The following is a 19,711-nucleotide window of genomic DNA, read 5'->3' as shown; positions in this document are numbered from 1 at the left end:
GCCTCCAAGTGACCGAAGGTATTTATTACACACCTATGTTTTAGCTACAGGACCAGGAACGCTACAGCTACACATTAGCTGCACACAACCTTTTTTTTTTTTTTTTTTTTTTTTTTACAAATAAATCACGCACCATGGTATAGTAAAATGTTCAGAAAAACAATTGTTAAAATGGTATGTAATGATAATCTTCAGGAAGTAACTTAATAACTATTTGCTGTTCAGCAAGTTATTTCTGCTCATCCTCCCCTTCTTAATCTCTTGCTCGTGCACCAGATTGCTGCATCGGGGGAGGAAAAGCTCCGGTCTGCCTTTCAGTGCTTTTAAAAGATTCATGTTCTCGCAGTGTGTTTCTAGGATTCCGTTGCAGAACGAGCATTAAAGACAAAAATAAATAAAAACGAGAGCAAATTAAAGCAAAGCCAAAGAAATTAATTTTAACTGAAAACAAATGGAGCTTGAGAACGTAGCAGTGGGGGGAAATAAAATTTCAAGAAGGAGAAGTTAAGCGAGATCAGCAGAGGAGAATAGATTAAAGTGTTAAACAATGAGAGGAAGAATTAAATCTCCCCGTCATAAAGCTATACACGGCAATGGCAGGAAGAAAGACTAAATTTGCTGTAATATTAAAATGTGTCAAAACTTGACATGTAAGTGAATCAGTACCTTGCGTGTGTCTGCCCAGAACTATTGTACAGATCAAAGTTAAGCACTCGTGGTCAAAAGATGTCATACAAAAATAATAAAAAATAAAAAATAAAGAAGCAAAGTTACAAATGTATCTATAATTTTTTGCTGTTCATCTATTGTATTTTGTTTTGCAATCAGTGGCATGTGTTACATGAAGGGCAACAGTAAATTCCCTTTTTCTGCATAAGTACAATAAACGTCATCGACTCATTAAAATGACGGAAAAGAACTCTTCAGCTCAAATAAAAAACAAAAAAGTTGCCTTTTGCTGAACAATGGTTACAAATCCCGAAGCATACGGAAATCCCCAAGATGCGACATTAATAATAACAATAATAACGTTTATTTTGTCATTGCTACATACATTCCAATGAAACGTGTCCTCTGAATTTAACTGAGGCATTTTAGGGAGCAGTGAGCCGCAACTGTGCGGGGCCAGAGGAGCATCCTGGGGATAAGGGTCCTGTTCAGGGACCGAAAGTGGCCGTCTGTGGGTGTTTGGACCAAGAAATCTCTTTAGACTTGTAATACTTGCAGAACATGATGCTAGGAAGCTCAGGCAAAAACATTTATTTCAGGCCATCTTAGTATTCATGACACATGGAAACTGTAAAACATTTAAAATGTGATCCTGCATGAAGATGAGTTAACTGTGCATTAAAAGATTTTTGAACTTCTGTAAGTCCAATAACCCTTTGCCTATTTATTTAATAACAGTGACCAAAGCAGGTGACTCTGTGCGTGAGGACACATCTCATTTTTATTTTTTATCGTATCATCAGCCACAAACAAGCCCCAGCCTTCATGGCCGTCAGCAGAAGAACTATGTGAAAAGTGTCGAACATAATATGCCTGCTGTAGCAGCAGAGCAATATTTCAGGACGGTGGGAGAGGTTTTCCATTCTGAGCACATCTTAATGAGAGCTCCAGAGCAATAAACCCCTGAGATTAGATGCCCCGGAGCAGCTCACCTAACTATCTGTTGGCACTTATGGTTGGCTTCAAATGTGAATATGGGAGAGCGAGCTCTCAAAGACAGGCGAGGTGTATCTGCATGGATTCCGAAACCTGTTTGAAGAAAAAACACGCAAAATGCTACACATAGACACACAACTCAATAAAAAGACCCCTAAGAAATGTGGCTTTATTACAGTAGCATAATCTAATTTTGGAAGTTTTAGAATTATCCAACCTGTACTTTGAGTACATTTATGGAGCGCTGAACAAGTCCCATTTTGAAAAAGTAAAAGCTTTTGACTGAAATTACAGTAAATCGATATATTGTAGTCAAGGTGCTTCCCGAACTCTGAATCCCTCCGGTCTTTCTGTTCTTCTCGCAGACCTTCATTTGAGAGTAACGTCTGGTAAAACTCAAAAGTAGGCCACGGGTCCTGCCTTTAAACCCCAGAACAAATCAATTAATGTCTGATTAAAAGTTATGCCCTTAGTTATCATAATGAGTTAAATCTTTATTCAGTTAGGGATTAACTTCAATAATAATTCAGATTTAACAAAAGAGTTCATTCTGTTGGTTCTTAGGAAAATCGTTTTTTTAAGAATACAAAATCTCATCTATCATTTATTCTTTCTTAAAACATCTAAAAAGATATCTCCCTGATAAGAAAAGATAAGAGACTGATCAATTTATGAGTGGGATAAATTATTCATACATTAATATTTAAAATCAGCCCCACTGAAACATGTAAGTAGCATCTGAAGATTGTTAGCAAAACTTAGTGGCGAACAAAAAATTGTTCTTTTCTGCACTTCAGTGAGCTTTGAAGATTTTCTTTGACCTTCCTTCTCAACCTGCTCGCTGTCCATGGTGGCAAGGCAAATATGGAACCTCGTCCAACCTAGTGTCCAGTGTATTAAAAAAATAGCCAGTGTGTCACATAATGTTTAAGTCATGGATTATCAAACTTCAAAAGCAAAGTACAGATGTAAAAAAAAATGCTTTTAGATACATTTAATATGTAAAAGAATGTAACACATTTAATTTAAAAAGGGATGTATGATATTTACCTCCATTGAATAAATCTACTCAAATAACAGATTGGATTTGTCTTCTTTTTTTCCTTTTTGTCTGAGATTATGCTTCTGCAGTAAATGGTCACTTTTTACACCTCACAAGAGATGCCAACAGATTTACCCTTGTCTGTAGTTGTTGTGCAGCATTAACAATGAAACTTTTGTCTGCATTCAACTTGTAATCAAACAACGTGCAGGACTGTATGTTTCACACAGATTAACTCTATAACATTCCCGCCTCTCTTTCAACTAAATAAAAATCACTTTTAAATGAGGGATAATATCAGCAATTAATGGGGTAAAGAGCCACATTTGCTATGAATTCTATTCCTTTAATTCAAACATTAGATTCATATTTTGAGGTAACCCTGTACAGGACAGGGTCCTGTCCCCGTCCTCAGATTGCCTCTGTCTTGTTTTTGTAGAAACAGAAAAAGTTCAGCTTTGACCGGAGACAGAGAGAGATCACTTAAAAGAGAGACAGGGAAGTAGATTACTGAAGAAAGACAGAATTAGAGAAAAGAAACTACTTATTTGCACTTATCTGTAGTTTTCCAGCTCACCTCATGAAGCTGGGGTTGAATGAAATGTGGAGTTCGGCCAAATGTCACAGCATATCAGATCTAAGAGAGATCCTTCACCCTGTTACATCTCTCTGGGTTTTACAGCCTGCCTTCTCTCCCTCTGGCTCTTCAGATAGGCACAGTCCATTTCAAGTTTAAGAGCAGATACCCTGAGAACCGTCACCAATCACACAGTATGTAGTGGAATGGCACAAATAGAGTGCCGGGACTTTAACTGATCTTCAACCCTTTTCAGCCTTAACCTCCACTTCAGGTAAGTGCAAAATGGTACAGAAATAATCATTTAAATCAAGAGAGAGAAAAATATTTTCCCCTAAACGTATCCATGCCTTCAACAACCGCAGGGCACAGTTAAGGTTTTATTCCATGTGATTGTCTAATCATTAGGGTTGTAACAATACGTCGATCCACATCAATATATAGATTAAATGATTAACGATCCAATTACATCGATGCAAAATGAAAACGTCGATCCGTATCGTCCATTTTAAGAAACGCCTTTATTTTGAAATTCGGGCATGAGACTATGGTGAACAGGGGATCTATTATTATCATTTTAAAATTTAAAGAATTATACTGTGAGGCCAAACATTTCTTTCATTTTCTCAAAGGTAACATTCTTGGAGATAACCATCCTTCCAATATCTGATCTGGATTGTTCTGCAAAAAAACAGATCCTTTAAATCAGTTTGGAATTAATGAAAACCTTTATTCGACTGCTGAAAAAACAAAAGCAGCATCTTCGTGTGTTTGTTTGTTTTTTGGCATCAGGACCTTAATTTGAGTTGTTTTTTTTTGTTGTTTTTTTTAAATGGCAATATATAAGCCAAACATGGAAAAACACAGATTTGAACACAAAAAATGGAGAGCTGTAGTTTTTATCAAAAACATATACCATAGTGAAAATCTCTGTGCATTTCCATCCATGGTGCAGAAGGAGAGGCTCGCCCGGGGCGACATTCATGCAAGAACAGCCACTGCTTCAAGCCATGACCTTCAGTGTGCAGTGAAGCGGTTCAAAGCCAAGCAAAGCGAAGTGTGAAGCGATTGGGACGGGTGTCAGCTCCCCTAAGTCTGATGTCATGGTTCTCAGCTGTTAGAATGGTGGAATGCTCTCTTAGGTTCAGGGATCAGTCTCTGTCTCAAGAGGAAGAGCTTCGGTGTGTTAAGGTGATGGTAGGATGGAGCTGGGGATGGATAGATTAACTGGGGCCGGCTTTGCAGCTGCTGCTCCTGTCTGTCGTGTATAACAGAGAGCTGGTTTGAAATACGAAGCTCTTGAATTACCAGTGGTTACACGCTCCAAACCTCGCCTTCTAGTAACGAGATGTGGATCATGATTGAAAGAACAAGATCCTGGCTGCAGTTAAAATTTGAATTTACCATATGGGGGTGGCTGGACTGAGCCTGAGAGACGAGGATGTGAAGCGTCATCATCTGGAGGTAGAGGCTGTTCCTCTGCATTAAAAGGTGCTGCTTTGTCCAAGATTGTCCCACTGGAAAACTCACAAGGGAGAATATCTTTGCCTTCTGGCACCTTGGGATCTTCCATAAGCAGCTAGAGAGCATTTCTTGGGAATGATGTATGCGTTTTCTAGTTTGAATAAGAAGATAGATGGCTGGATGGCTGGAAGTCCTCTTGTAAAAGTGCTTGTTTTTGCACCAGTGCCCTTTTTGCAGTATAATTTGCAGATCTTAAGGCCACCTTTTCACATTTCTATCAGTAAGTCTTAGCTGATGAAGAAATTCACCAACGAGGTTCCCATCTTTCCATCTGTTATCTTCCACTGACTCACTGCCGGCAACAGGTCCTGGTGGGATACCCACGTATCCCTCTCCACAAAGACTGGAGACTTCAGGGGCCCCAAAGCATACCCAGGCCTGAAGATCACTGCGTCAGCCTTGGGGTCTCCTCAGAGTGGGATGTGAAAGGAAACCCACTAAACGAGGTGCCAAAAAGGCATCCTGGTCAGAAGCCTGAATCCCCTCAAAGTGTACCGTTCAAAACCGAGGCACAGCAGCTCTGCTACAAGCTCCAAATAGACGATTGAGATTTGACCCTATCTGAGCTCACCATGCCTACGTAGGAAGCTCATTTCCACCGTTTTTATCCAGAATCCACATCTTTTTGTCATGATTCACATCTCATAACCAAAAGTGAGGGTCTGAAGACAGACAGAGATGTAAGCAAGTGTTTTGCTTTTTGCTTCAGCTCTTTTTTTTTTTTTTACCATTGATTGTAGCAACACCCTCATTACTGCGACCCCAAATGGCCTTTTTCACCTCCACTTGGGAAAAGGACAATCTCCCAGCCGGTTGCACCTTTTCCAATCCTTCATATAAGAATCGTAAATTAATTTTGTTATCAATAAAGATCCCTGAGAGCCACATGTTTGAGGTCAGCGCATAAAACGGATCAGGATGTTTCTGCATTCCTCAAATAAAATCTCAATTGAAATCACAGTTATGTTCTTTGCACTCCGTTCTTAAGTCTTATCATTCAACACTTGTTCCCGGTTACTTTGAAGACGAGTCCTCAGACAGCCATTTAATCCGCCTCTCCACACTTTTGAACTCAGCCGGAACATGGGATGGGGAGAGAGTGTTTGAGTTTCAAGAAAAAGAGAGCGTCAGACGCATAAACACGGGGAAGGGAGACAGATGGAAACAAAGGTTGAGCTTTCAAAGGGAGTTAAGACGTTTAAAAAAAAGGCCATGCATGGATGCACGGCTAATAGCACTAAATCACAGCACGCCGCTACACCCTCGCCGCGGCGTTGATTCAACCTCGGCCAACACTCAAGGACGCTTTTGAGTTTCCATGCTCATTAACAGATGAAAAAGTACTTAATTGAGAGCCAGACAAGCAGGCATGTGCATTATTTTAAGAGAAAATTGTAACATAGCTTGAAGAATAAGCACTAATGGCTCTCTTTGTCGTCATGTAAAATAGATAAGCACGAGGTGAGCTGTGGCTTGTTTTTGTTTTTTTTGTTTTTTTTTAAATGTGGAGCTGCAATCATTAACTATGAAAATGGGTTACAGGCCAACTGAAGGAGGCGAGCTGGAGGTTGGGTTGTACATTAGGTCTGGACACTAATGGACCCCGCCTCGTGGCAGAGTTAGTACCTTCAGACACACACTATAGCGCAGATTAATGAAAGTACACGTGTGCATAAACAAGGGTTTCACTGTCTCGTAGAAGCCAGCATGGACTCTGCGTGCGTGTGTGCATCTGTTCTCACTATCTGTGGATTGTTTCAGTCAAGGCCCTGAGATACTGTCTCTGGGAAGAGGTCCAATCACTTGTGGAGCACACCCAGGGCAGCCTTCTCATAGCCTAAGGCCTGGCCCGGGGAAGTAATGGATGGGATATACTGGGGCGACTGATGAACTAGCTGGAGATTTTTAGCCTGCAGCCAGAGAAAAAAAGGAGTAAGGCAAGAGAAACTAAGTTAAAAAGTCAGTGCTGCTAATGGTAAAAAAAAAAAGTCCAATGGTTTACAGAAGAGCATGCGATGCCTTGGGCCAGAATAGTGGGAGACAAAGAGATGCGCAGAGAAGAGTATAGAAGGGATGAGGAGAGCAGAAGATGGGAAGAACGACACAAAAGGTAGAAAAAGTGATTATATCTACTCATGGAACATCAACAAAGATCTCAGTTAAAACCATTGCTGACTTACTCAGCATGGCTGACCTTAAGGCAGGGGTGTCAAACATACGGCCCGCGGACCGGATCCGGCCCGCCGAACAATTTAGTCCGGCCCTGTGGCTATATGCATTATCATTATAATTTTTTTTTTTTTTTTTTTTTTTTTTTCAGTGTCCTGTCTGGCAATGTGGCAATAATAATTGTTGTCTTAATGCCAAAAAGAGCTCATCAGATTTGACTTTCACAAGTGGAGCAGTATAGTGCTCCGCATGATTTATGAATGTGAATAGTTTTATTATGATTCATGTGGGGAATATCTCAAATGATATGGACACTACAATGGGAAAGTAGGAGAGGAAAGGAAGAACAAGAAGAAAAAAAACAAAAGGTGAAAGAAAGAGGAGATAAAAGGAAGAGAATGATAAAACAATTATTGAAAAAAACATGTACTTCGTTTAATTGAAAATATGCAGTTCCTATATTGTCCACGAGGGGCACTGTGTTTTAATTAGCAGATTAAGCTTCAGGTGTGGAAAAATTTAAATAATTTCTTAATTTTTATCTGTTTGATGTATTTTGTCATGTAGGACAGTGTTTTTCAGTTCCAAAAATGTGAATAAATGTTTTTCAACATTGTATAATCACTGTGATCAGTTCTTATGCATAATGCACAAGTAAATGTTTAACTGAGTAAAAGTATTGTTGAAATTGCACATACTTTTCTTAAAAACGCTGAGGTTATTCATAATATATTGTGTAAAAGTGAAATTAATTTAATATAAAAATCAACAACAAGTCCACATTTATTAGTTCTATTTAATCTTGCAATGAGTTAACTCGTGTGGCCCTCTTGAGAGCAGATAAAGCTGTATGCGGCCCCTCAACCAAAATGAGTTTGACACCCCTGCCTTAAGGTCTCGGAGGAGCTGTGTGTCATTTCCAAAATGAACACGGCAATAGAAACAGAGTAACCCTTTTTACGTTTTTGTCAGATCACAAAATGTACAAAAATGGAAGCTCATCATAGCCAGCAGCTAAATTTGTTGCACAAGTACTTTGACATGCAATACCGCTGAAAGGCACTAGGGCGTGATTTGAGCAGAGTTGCCTTAGAGGAGACGGGACTTAATGAAAAAAAACAGTTCCCGGGTCTTTTGCTGCACACAAAGAAAGATAAATAAAGCTCTGTGACAACTGTGGGGATGCAAATGTATTTGGATGCGTTCGATAAGCAAGTGGAAATGAATACAGGCCAGCAGTCTGCGCACTCACCTCATGGAGCTGGCTCCCACAACTTTTACCAGATCTGTAACCTCAAGAGAAGGTCCCTGTCTGTTTAACATTTAGAGGACGTTCCCTGAAGGTTCCAGCCTGGTTAGTGTTTTCTGGGTCACTCGTCTGTCCCTCAGTCAGCTGCCCATTAACCAGCCCAGCATTTCTGACTGCTTTCAGTGCCTCGCAAAAGTATTCGTACTCCCTCGACATTTTCATATTTCGTCATGTCGCAAATCTTTTTGTGACAGACTAACACAAAGAAGTATATGACTGAAGAGTGGAGGAAACTTAACACTGTGCATCACCCTGGACACAGCATCCCCACAGTGAAACATGGCGGTGGTAGCGTCATGCTATGTGGATGCTTTTTCTAAGCATAGACAGGGAAGACTGCAAAAACTGAACTAGAAATAAGTAAAATGTTCTTAAAATCTGTGTATTTGTCCATGATTTGAGCAGGTAAATAAGATGATTTGCCAATGGAATAAGAATTTTGCACTTAAAATAGGAACAATTCATCTTCATCATCTTATTTCAAGTGCAGTATGTCTAATTATCTTATTTTAAAAATACTCATTCCATTAGCAGATAATCTTATTTACCTGCTCAAATCAAGGATAAATATACTAATTTTAAGAACATTTTACTTATTTTTAGATCCGTTTTTGCAGTGAAGTTAGTTGATGGGAGGGTGGATGATGCTAAATTGCTGTTAGAGACTTGCAGCTGCTATCACAGCAAAAGGTGGACCTACGGAGTATAGAGTCGGTGGTCGCTGAATACAAATGCACGTCTCACTTTTCAGATTTGTAGTTGGACAAAACATTGCGTACTTCCACTTCACAATTAAGAGTTTCTTTGTGTTAGTCTGTATGTGATTAGGAACCTTTCAAGTCCCTAAAGACAGTTTATTATGTGCAAACAAAAGTGTTTCTTAAAAGTCCTTTCCAATTTGATGGAGAGAAAACATGGAAAAACAGGAAATGGATGGATGGATGGATGGATGGATGGATGGATGGATGAAGTGACAAATTCTGGGAGAAAAACCCAATCAAGAGCTATGAATAACGTCGCATGGCAATAGGACTTCCTGTCTTGTATAAATTAGACTTTCACCTGTAATTTAAAATGCTTCTACAGAAAAAAAAAGACTTTTGAGGTTGTGTAAAAACAATAAACACAATCTATGATCTCGATATGTTGTGACGTTGAAAAACACCATTAGAAGTACCAGCTGTTGACCAGCAGAGAGCAGTAGCAAACTGTAGATGATTTCAACCCACCTCATTTCCAAGCGAAGGTGATGGTTGCTTTAAGGATTATAGGAAATATCAGATCTCCAGAAACAACTTGTTTTTTCAAATCTCATATTCACTTTTAGGAATGACTCTCATAAAATGTTTACAATATATAGTTGCATTTATTGCGTAACACTAATAGTAAATCAAAAAGTCGTTTTTGAAAAATTAATGATAACATTATACAAGTGTATAAAATATATAAATTACAACACATGTTCAGTGTTGTATAACTTGTCGTTTTCTGTAATAAATTAAACATTTTATCTCGACAAACAAAAGAAAAAGCGTTACACTTGCGCTCCTTGCTGTCGTTCTCTCCTCAGACTTAGAGGAGAACGCCGTTATCCGAGGCGCCCCTGAACGCCACAGCGTTATCACCCAGCGTCTCCCTGCCTGGCAAGGTGTCCGCCTTCGGCAGCTAGCTGTTGTTTTTACCTCGACTTTTTCACACGGCCCCGTACTTGACTCCCCTTGAACGCTTGCTGCCATGAAGGGAAGCCGGATTTTTGTGGTTCTCTTGGTGCTCTCCGCCTGTCTGCTGTGCACAGCGGAAGCGGGCAGGGGCAGGAGCGGCGGCAGCAGCAGCAGCAACCAGAACAGCTTCAGGCGGGCAGCTAACGGTATCTACCAGACGCTGAGCAGCGTGTTCGGAGAGGACAACATCCGAGCGCTGTACAAGGTGAGCCGGGCCCGCCGGAGGGGGACGCGCCGGCTGGCTCTGGTTGAAATGACGAGCTGGCCGGGACATGGTGAACAGGAAATAAGAAAAAGCGGGGCTGGGCCCGGTCAACTTATGGATGCCATTTTGAGTTATTACCGTTTAATCTTAATAATTTTTAGTCTGTGCAACAGCCCGGTGTAGGCGCTTTGTTTTGGATGTAGAAAATAAACAGGTTTGTCTATGCGTTTCTGTTTCAAGGTTTTCTGCACAGTAAGCTGCCGTTTCATTCATTTGATCCAAAGGCCTGCAGCAGCTGTCGGTCTTTGAATGCGTCCTCTGTCATTTTCTAGATAAGCGTCTCCGCGGAGGACGTTCAGAGCTGCCTGGTGTGCTCTCATTGGCCCTGCTGCATTTCCTGCTTTTTAAAAAGCTGCACGTTTCCTGCGCCTAGCCGCCAGAACTACGCACAGTTTCCCATAGGTCAGCGTGGTGATAATCGTGATAATTTTCAACCCAAATTACTGCGATCAATATGGAGTTATTTGTTTTTCAGCCAGTGGAAGATTCTCAACCCTGTGATTAACATAGAGGGAGGGTCCTCGTTGTCATGGTTAGAGCACAAAAATGTAAACAAAACCAGAAAGTTCTGTTGCGACTGATCTGGTTGCTTTTATTTGAAAGCAGGAAAGTAGACAGTTTTCCTGCTATGGACTCTGGTTGTAACGCCATCAGTTCCACAAATCAGGGATAAGATAGAAGTCATGTGATTGTTGCAGCGTCCTCACTTCCTCCACAATACCACGTGGTGTGTGTAGGAAGGTATGTCTTTCCATTGTCAGAAAACCTATTTTGAGATAAGACAGATTTTTGTTGTTGTTTTTTTAAGTAAGATTTTATTTTGTGCGCTTACTATGGTTGATTAAAAACTGCTACCTGTGTATTTGGTTAAACTGAAGTTAATTTGGTATAACATGGTTTAAAGAACAACGCTAATACAGTTTTCAATGGTGAACGAATGGGGTTGGCCATGATGTGCATTCCTGGAAGTGTTATAAACCCGTTCACTTGCATACAACTGAAAACATTTTCTTGATTTTAAATTATTTACGGAATGCATAGAAAACCGGGAAAGGAAAACATGGTAAACAAATAGAATGACATTTATTTGTAAGAACCCAGCAGAGTGGAAAGTTTGCTAAACATTTATCTAAGGCAATGTGCATGACATTTTTTTTTGTTTGTTTTTGTTGGCGAAAGCTAAAAAAAAAAAAAAAATGTGTCGCGTTTCTCTCGCTCGTCTACGCCCCAACAGCACGCATTTTCTCTGGATACTGGTTCCAGAACGAAACGTTTTGAAAACATCCAGGTCTCTGTTCTCATGTAAACAGGGGGAAAAAACAGAACCTGCCTGTATGGGAAAGCCCTGGCACATACGCGGGATGACTGGCGCCTTTTCAATAGAAGTGGGGAATCCAGAATTCAGAAAGTAAAAAGCCGGTCCAGAGATTAGTTCCAACCATTTGTATTTCTAGCTCCACCTCACAGATGAGGACAAAAATCACCTGGTTAGGTGAACAGGATGAAGGAAAACCAGGCAGGGACTCTGTTTGAATACTCTTAATAATAGCTCCTACCTCCTGTTCCTAGCTCTTGTTCCTTGACCATTCATGGGATCAACAGTAAGAACTCTGTCGTTGGTAGGAAATGAGCTTCAGACTGCTGTACCAAATTCAGACAGTCACACAAAGGATTGTGGGATACCTTAAGGGTTCTTAGCGCTGGTAAGGGACCTCGGCAAAACTAGCTGCGACAGGGAGCATACAGGCTACTTTTCCTCACTGACTGCACGATTCGGACAGCACTTATCATGGAGACCGCTGACGCACATCCGCTTTGGCTAAAGAGGCCTTGCTCTATAAGGGTATTTGGATGGAGCCAGGGGTTTTTACTTTCTGAAGTCCAGATTTTTCTAACCTGACACAAGCCAGACGCATGTCGCTCCGCCTAGCTCCACTCACATACATCTGGGACCTCTCCATAGGAATTGCCTTTTTTGAAGGCTGGGCCTTATCAAAAATTCTTGCATATGATTGGATAAGCCACTTGTCTGTCATCTTTATCGACGAGCTATTTCAACCACTCACACCGAAGCTAACCCGTGACGCTGATGATAGCGACGCAGAAAAAACAACAACATTTTTTTCAATGTGTTTGCGGCTCTATTGACACGCGTTTTATTGACAGTGAGCTGACAGGAAGAGGGGGAAGACAGGCGGTAAAGCGCTGTGGGTTGGAGTCGATCCCGGGCCGACCGTGTTGAGGACTAAAGGCCTCCTAACATGGTTCGCGCTAACCGCTCCGGGTCGCGTCCGCGTCTGCGCGTCCGCTGCAGACGCGGACGCGCCCCGTAAAACAAAACTTGCCAAATCCGGTCGGGAGAAGGGCGAAAACATGGTTTCCACCAACAAAAGCCTTCAGAGGCGTTCTCTGATGTTCTTTTAATGAATCAATATTAGGTAGATTGGACAACACGGAAGAAATAGCAGCATCAGTGTTAACGCTTGCTTCCTCGACGAGCCACCATTGCTATCAAAACAGTCTCACGTCATGGTCGCTTCTCCACTATGTCACATCTATGAAACTCCAGCCCTGCGTCCTGATTGGCCAGACCATAAAATTGGTTGGAGAAATCACTCTCTATGGGCGATGTCCCAGATGTATGTGAGTGAAGCTAGGCGGAGCGACAGACATCTGGCATGAGTCAGGTTAAGATTTTTCCACCTCCGCTTTTTAAGCAGGGAGTGTTTGTATGCCAAAGAGCATGCCGCCTACTAGTGGCTTGACTGGGAAATTACACCTTTAACTCATTGCTAGTGTTGTGTGCTGGGAGACTCATTGACAACATTCTCACCTAGACGTGTTAACAGGAGCAGTAATCAACCCCATTTTCTAAGGATCGGTGTCATACGACTCAAAGGTTGTTCAAATGGAGGCTGGTTGTCTTTGCGGCTTTATCGAGGAAACGTTTTGCACTGAGTTTATATGACTGGGTCATCAAAGCTTAAATGTTATCCTAAGCTCATTTACGTGGCTAATCCACTGTCCTCTGATATCAGTTTTTGGAGCTCTAACCCCAACTGTCTCCTCCTCCTCCTCCTCCTCTTTCTGATCAGTTTTTCTCCAAAGCCACGGAGCGATTCGTGCACGGAGTGGACTCCTTCATGGATACCATCTGGAAGATCTGGTCGGATCTGCTCGACGTGATGGGTATCGATTGTAAGTCGTATACCTGCAACGTTTGTGGCATTTGTTTTTTGTTTTTTTTATTTCAGACTAAAATAACTTAACTGATGATGTGCATTTCCTGTGTCTCTGCCTCTCTGGTTGGCGTAGCCTCAAACCTCAGCCACTACTTCAGCCTCGCGTCGCTAACCAACTCCCCAGCGCGGGCCTTGCTCCTGGTCGCCGCCGTCCTGCTGGCCTACTGGTTCCTGTCCATGTTCCTGGGGGGGTTGTTTTATCTGCTGCACGCCGTCTTCGGACGCTTCTTCTGGCTGGTGAGGGTCATACTCTTCGCCCTGTCCTGCCTCTACATCCTGCAGAAGTTCGAGGGCGACCCGGAGCGAGCCGTGCTGCCGCTGTGCTTCATCATGGCCGTGTACTTCATGACGGGGCCCGTGGGGACGTACTGGCGGCGCGGAGGCGGCGCGGGCTCGCTGGAGGAGAAGATCGACCACCTGGACACTCAGATCAGGCTGCTCAACATCCGGCTGAGCCGCGTCATAGACAGCCTGGAGCACGGCGGGGAGCAGTAGACTCACAGCTGGGAGGAGAGTGTCGGGGGGTTAGACCACATGTATTTAACTCACTTTCCTGTGCACACCTTCAGGAGAACAGCTACCAGGTATTTACAACTCTGTCAGGTGGGGGGGGGGGGGGGGGGGCTAGATCTAAACACAAGGTTTTAAAAGCTTGAGTCAATTATAAGGAGATAAACATTAAATTCCCCAAAGATTCCGACGCATCAATCAAACCAAATATTTTCTTTTGATGTTGGTTAAAAAAACCTGATTGGCATAATTTCTTTCTCCGTTCCACATCTCAGCAGCTATAGCGAGCTACCAGATTCCTGTTTGTATTTCCCTTTTTTTATTGTTGTTGAAGTAATTATAGTGTTCATGCTAAATAAATAAACATTTTATAATTAGATGTTTTCCTTTTAAACCCCCCCCCCTCAATATAATCTCCTTGAAACTACTGTAAAAATAGAAAGAAATCCGGTGAGGACGAATGCCCAGGCCTGACTTGAGACAGTTATTTCTAATATGTAAAGATCTTGTATAGTTGTCCACAGTGAGATTTATTTATTTCATCCAAACATGTTGAAATAGCTCTGATTAGTGACCGTTCTGTGGCAAATGTGATGTCAGGACCTCTTTTATTTTATTTTTTTAATCTTTTATGTTTTTCTTGTGTGTGGGGACATGAGTCGACGCCTCACTGACCTGCTCCGATGTGTGTTTGTGAAGCTGCGTATGTTTTGGGGGGGTGGGGTCGAGCGAGTGAATCTGAAAAACGCCGTGTCTAAAGTCTCATTCGGACGTGGAAACCACACAGAGAGCCAGCAATATCTCAGGGACTCACTCAACACATAAAGAAATATGAATTCTAGTAGAAGTCACGTTTTGGTTTCTTCACAGGTCTGCTTTTGTGTGTGTGTGTGTTGTGTAAAGTTTAATTTATGCACGCTGACCTCAGAAATCCTACTTTTCATTTATAATTTCATTAAGTGATCATTGTTGATACTGGCTAGTTGGTCCTCTTAAAAACGAACCCCCTTTTATCAGAGTGTAATTTATGTTGAGGTACATTTAAATAACATTACCGCCTTTAAACCTGGGCTGGAGTAAGACTAATGCACATTGCTCACCTACTTAGCCCTGATGGAGAAACTTTAGGACTGTCGGGGCTGCAAAACTCTCAAAAATTGGAAGCTTTCAATGAGAATGAACAGGAATTTTTGGGAAATAACAAAGAGTTTATGGAAATAAAGGAGCATTAAAAATAGACATTTAATATGCTGACCAGTGGCTTTAGTTTGGGTTTATATTTTAGAATAGTGTTGACTAAAGCAGATTTCATGCAGGTACACTTTAGTAGATCTGTTATTCCCCCATTACATCAGCATAGTGTGCCGTTTCCTGCAGGAGGATTGAGGCCACGCCCCCTACATGCACCGTGCATTCCTCCATCTCATGCATGGGGGATTTCTGGACCCCTAGCCTAGAGAAGCCCCTAACCTGAGCCTGTGGACTACATAAAGGGAAATGTTATTTGATGTAATGTTTAAGTTGTAAATACCACCTGATCATCTGCCTATGACAAAAGCTATTCTTTCTATTTAAGTTTGGATATGGTACAGTTTGTTTAAATTACTTCCAATTGCCAGTTGGTTCCCATCCATTCCCCAAATTCCAATGAAAGTTTAGGAATTATTGCAAATTGGAAATTGCTAGAAATTTCCATTTCTTTGCAACTGTAGGGACAATATTTAACCAATGCTTGTACGACCACAAACATCTTAAAGAGTCGTACGGTTGATCTTCTCAATTTTTGGTCTTTATGATGTTGTTAATACGTCCATATTTTCAGTAGTTTGGCTTAGATTTTATTTAGCTGCTTCTTAAAATTGTACAGCCCTTCTTTCACAGGTCCTTTTTGTATTTGGAGGAATATCTTATGGTGCGATTTGCTTCCGTCCATATTTGTACCTTTGGATGAGGTGTTCAGATGTTGTGATGGTGTTACAAAACTATTAGCCCCCTAAAACGAGGCACTCTCCCCGTTGAAAGGAGAATAAATAAAGTTTTTCAGGATATTAAAATCAAAATGCTCCAGTTACCTTAATCATGGACAGCTCCTTCCCCTTGGGAGCGTGTGTTTTTAATAGGGATGGGCCTGAATGCAGGGATTTTAGTTAATTAACGAAGCTTGGTGAATACTATGGCCCTCATTGAAGGTGATGAAGATGACCTACATATTAATGCAATGGACTGGCAAAACATTCATCTTTCAGCCAACTTAGGCTAGCTGAAGAAACCAATCCCCAGGTACATCCCTGCTGTCGCCTCTGTGTTTGTAGCTGTAACGGGACAGAAGGTGCACAAAGTTCAAGGGGTATGAATGTTTTTGTGGGCACCATACTATAAATGACCATCCCTGTTTCCATTTTGTCAGATGTAATTTAGAGCAAGTTTAATTGATGCATGGATAATAAGTAAATATTAATATCAGGTTTCCCCCTAGAAAATGGGCTAATCCTAGCGGTAGGTGTCGTTGTTGGCTCTGGGAAGTGTTTAGTCATGCGGCTCGAAGGAGAAGCGCAACGTGGATGCACTGTGCATCAAGCTAATAGCAGCTAGCATGTTAGCTAGTTAGACCAGAACTTTACTCACCGTTTAATGTCGCTCTCTAACATCAACGCATTGAAAATACACAGATGACAATTAGCCTGGCCAGGGGGAGATAAAGACTGGTGGCCCGCCAGGCTAATAATATACTCTGAATATCTATCCCCTGCATTCTTAATTTTGAAGATCAAGGGTTGGCCCTCTTAGAAAGTATTATATTACAGTTATTATATGTACAGACAGATGGTCTAGCTATTTCAAATACAGATGCACAATATTAGAAAAACATGCAATAGCAATATGGTGTGTGGGATAAACCTAAATCTTCCTCACGCCTTTCTCCATTGTCATTAAGACAGTTGCAAGTCCCTCTGTAAGCTTTCAGGCCCCCACATACTTGCGCGGACATGTGTCCGCCAACGTCCGCACATTCTCTAGGTCGAGTCTGCGCGGACAGACTGGTATGAGCAGAGCTCAGATTTTACAACGGCGTACGTGGTGTCACACTATAAACTGCTCGGCAGCAAGAAGTCTTCACATCGAACTGTTTTGCATGTGTCACCGAGCTTGATTCACTGAGCTGCTCCGAGCAGGCGGGCGCAAGGACGCGCAGCATCATGGTCCCTCTCTGTTCGCAGTGTCAGGTATGCGGTGGTTGCCCAGTGGGAAAGAAACGGCTCTAAATGCTCAACTAGCTAATGAAACATTTAACATCCCTTCCTCTCGCTGGCAAGTGTGGAGCCTTTAGCGTCTCAGGCAGGGCTGCAATTATTGCTGTCGTGCATGAATTCATGAAACAATGCAATGCAAACAGTCCTTCGCGATCCCTAATTCTATATGACTTATTTTTTATTTATTTTTTTGCATTTTCTGGTCTCATTTGCCTGTATTTATTAGTAGCTTGAAAGCGATAATCGGTGAAGACGTGCAGTAGATAGCCTGGGGTCGGGAATCAAACATTAGACTGCTGTCAAGAACTATACCCTCTATACACAATTCCTGTTGCAAATAGTTTGGCAGATACAAGTATATGTCATTCTTTTTTTTTTTTTATTACCGTTTTTAATTTCTTTTATGTAGCTTTAGCTTAGGCTTAAAATTAGCTTTCAAGACTCAAAAGGGTATACATCAAAATTTTGGATTTTAATGATTTTTGTCAAAATGTTCCCAGCTCACCTACCACAGAAAAAAACAACAATGAAGTGATTTAACTGTATATTGTCATGTGAGATTTTGTTGCATGCTGCCTTTTATATCTTAAAGATTTTCATTTTGCTGCCCGCGTAGATATTTTAACAAATGTCATGAGAGAAATTAGCCAGAAACGGATTATATCCACGGATTACGTTGCCGTTTGATGCTGGTTGTTTTTCTGCACTATTTATTTGCACTGAAGGCTGGACTCTGTTGACCAAACAATCACACTTGGAAACAATCCCTGTTTTTTCATTCCATAAGCACTGCAGTGTCCCTGAAACGAAGGCACATACTGAAGCGTGTGAGAAACGACCATTATCCCTTCACATCAGGCAGCTGACTGGAGAGATGAGCTTTCGATGTATTGATAGCCTACAGAGTAATCTGGGGCCATGATATTTACACAGCCAAACACAAGGGGGAACGCGTGTGTGCTTTATCAGGATGTTTAACCACTAATAACTGCTGTGGAATGAAGGTGTTAAACTGGATTATTGCAATAAACTGTTTTAAAACCTAAACATGTATAGTACTGGATTACAGCTGGGCGAGGATTTTAAGGGATGTTGGTGTGATGACCTGAAGCTCTTTCACATCTTTAAAGGATTCAAAGGCTTGTGAGGCCTCTTGTGGACCATGAACCCCCCCAGTTATTCATTTGTTTAGAGTGTATTACTACTGTTACATTAAATTACTGTACTGTAATGTGTCTATTATTTCAAATGGTCTTTATTTTCCAGTGCCAATCTTTTTACTGTAAAGAAAAAAAATTGTCTTAGACTTTCTTTCTTTTTTTTTCTCTTCTGCTGATTTCCATTTTTAGACTTTTTATCATTTAAAGTCTGTGCTTGACTGCTGTGGCGGGGCTCAAACTGTTCGGCCTTCTGTTGTTTTCTTTGTGTTTGGTTGTGTCTTAACAAAAAAAAAACGTTGTGTAATAATGTGGCTTTTTGAGCAAAGATGAGGTCCAGATTTGAATAAACACTCGTAGAACTGAAAAAATGTCTGGATTTATTACTAAGCTCACCTAGATGGGAGTTTCCTTTTTTTATTTTTTTTATTTATTTTTTTTTGAAGGGAAGTGTATTCAGATATTACCTTCTCAGAAGGGTAAGAAAGTTGGCCTGGACCGTCGGCCTCAGGCTTTTTTTACATTCAATTAAATACTCTACAGGTTCATCTCAGTAAGTTAAAGTATTTTTTTTTAAGTTAATTTGAAAGTAATTTGATAAAAAATTCAAACATAGCTCCATTGCGTAGTAACATATTTCAAGCGTTTAATTCTGTTACTTTAGGTTATTATGGCTTACAAATAATAAAAATTCTGTTTCCAAGAAACAACAAAAATGACAAGTTTTTTAACAGAAATATCAAGGACTACCCAATCCTAGGGAAGACTGCGGGGGAGGGGGTTATTACTTCAACATTTATACTTTAAGTAGTTTTACATCTGGTATTTCTCTACTTTTACTTAAATAAAAGGTTTGAGTTGATACTTCTACAGAAGTATTTTTAAATCCTATATTTCTACTTGAGTAATAGATGTGAATAATTTTGACACCTCTGATAAATAAACCTTTTAACGATATTCTAATTTATCGAGCTGTTCCTACGTGACTTGCTTTGACGGCATCAAATGTGGCTTTATGCTATTTTATTTCCCTCTGACACTAGATGGCACTGATGAATCGTGTGTTGGTAGCTCTACTTTGGGTTCGTAAATGGATAATTTTTACAACAACCTGAAACCAACTCATCACCTGATGCGTAGCAGCTGCATGGTGGCACAGTTGGTACGACTCTTGTCTTGCAGCAAGAAGGTCCTGCCTGCGGTCTTTCTGCATGTTCTCTCCATGCATGCGAGGCGTTTCTCCCTCAGCCTTAACACCATGACCATCTGTTACTCTTAG

The 19,711-nt window shown here is 41.1% G+C and overlaps 1 protein-coding gene across 1 annotated transcript; it reads left to right on the top strand.

The window, feature by feature from the left end:
* The first annotated feature begins 9,920 nt into the window (after positions 1-9,920).
* Positions 9,921-18,803, top strand: LOC105915986 (bri3 binding protein). The gene is made up of 3 exons (XM_012850279.3): positions 9,921-10,212; positions 13,368-13,470; positions 13,588-18,803. Exons 1-3 carry the CDS (start codon positions 10,021-10,023, stop codon positions 14,007-14,009), a joined length of 717 nt encoding a protein of 238 aa, XP_012705733.2. The 5' UTR covers positions 9,921-10,020; the 3' UTR covers positions 14,010-18,803.
* Positions 18,804-19,711: the final 908 nt, after the last annotated feature.

Source organism: Fundulus heteroclitus, chromosome 12 (genome assembly GCF_011125445.2).
Source record: "Fundulus heteroclitus isolate FHET01 chromosome 12, MU-UCD_Fhet_4.1, whole genome shotgun sequence".
In the NCBI taxonomy this organism is placed as follows: domain Eukaryota; kingdom Metazoa; phylum Chordata; class Actinopteri; order Cyprinodontiformes; family Fundulidae; genus Fundulus; species Fundulus heteroclitus.
Note: the sequence above shows the minus strand (reverse complement) of the source record. Positions and strands in the feature narration are given on the sequence as shown.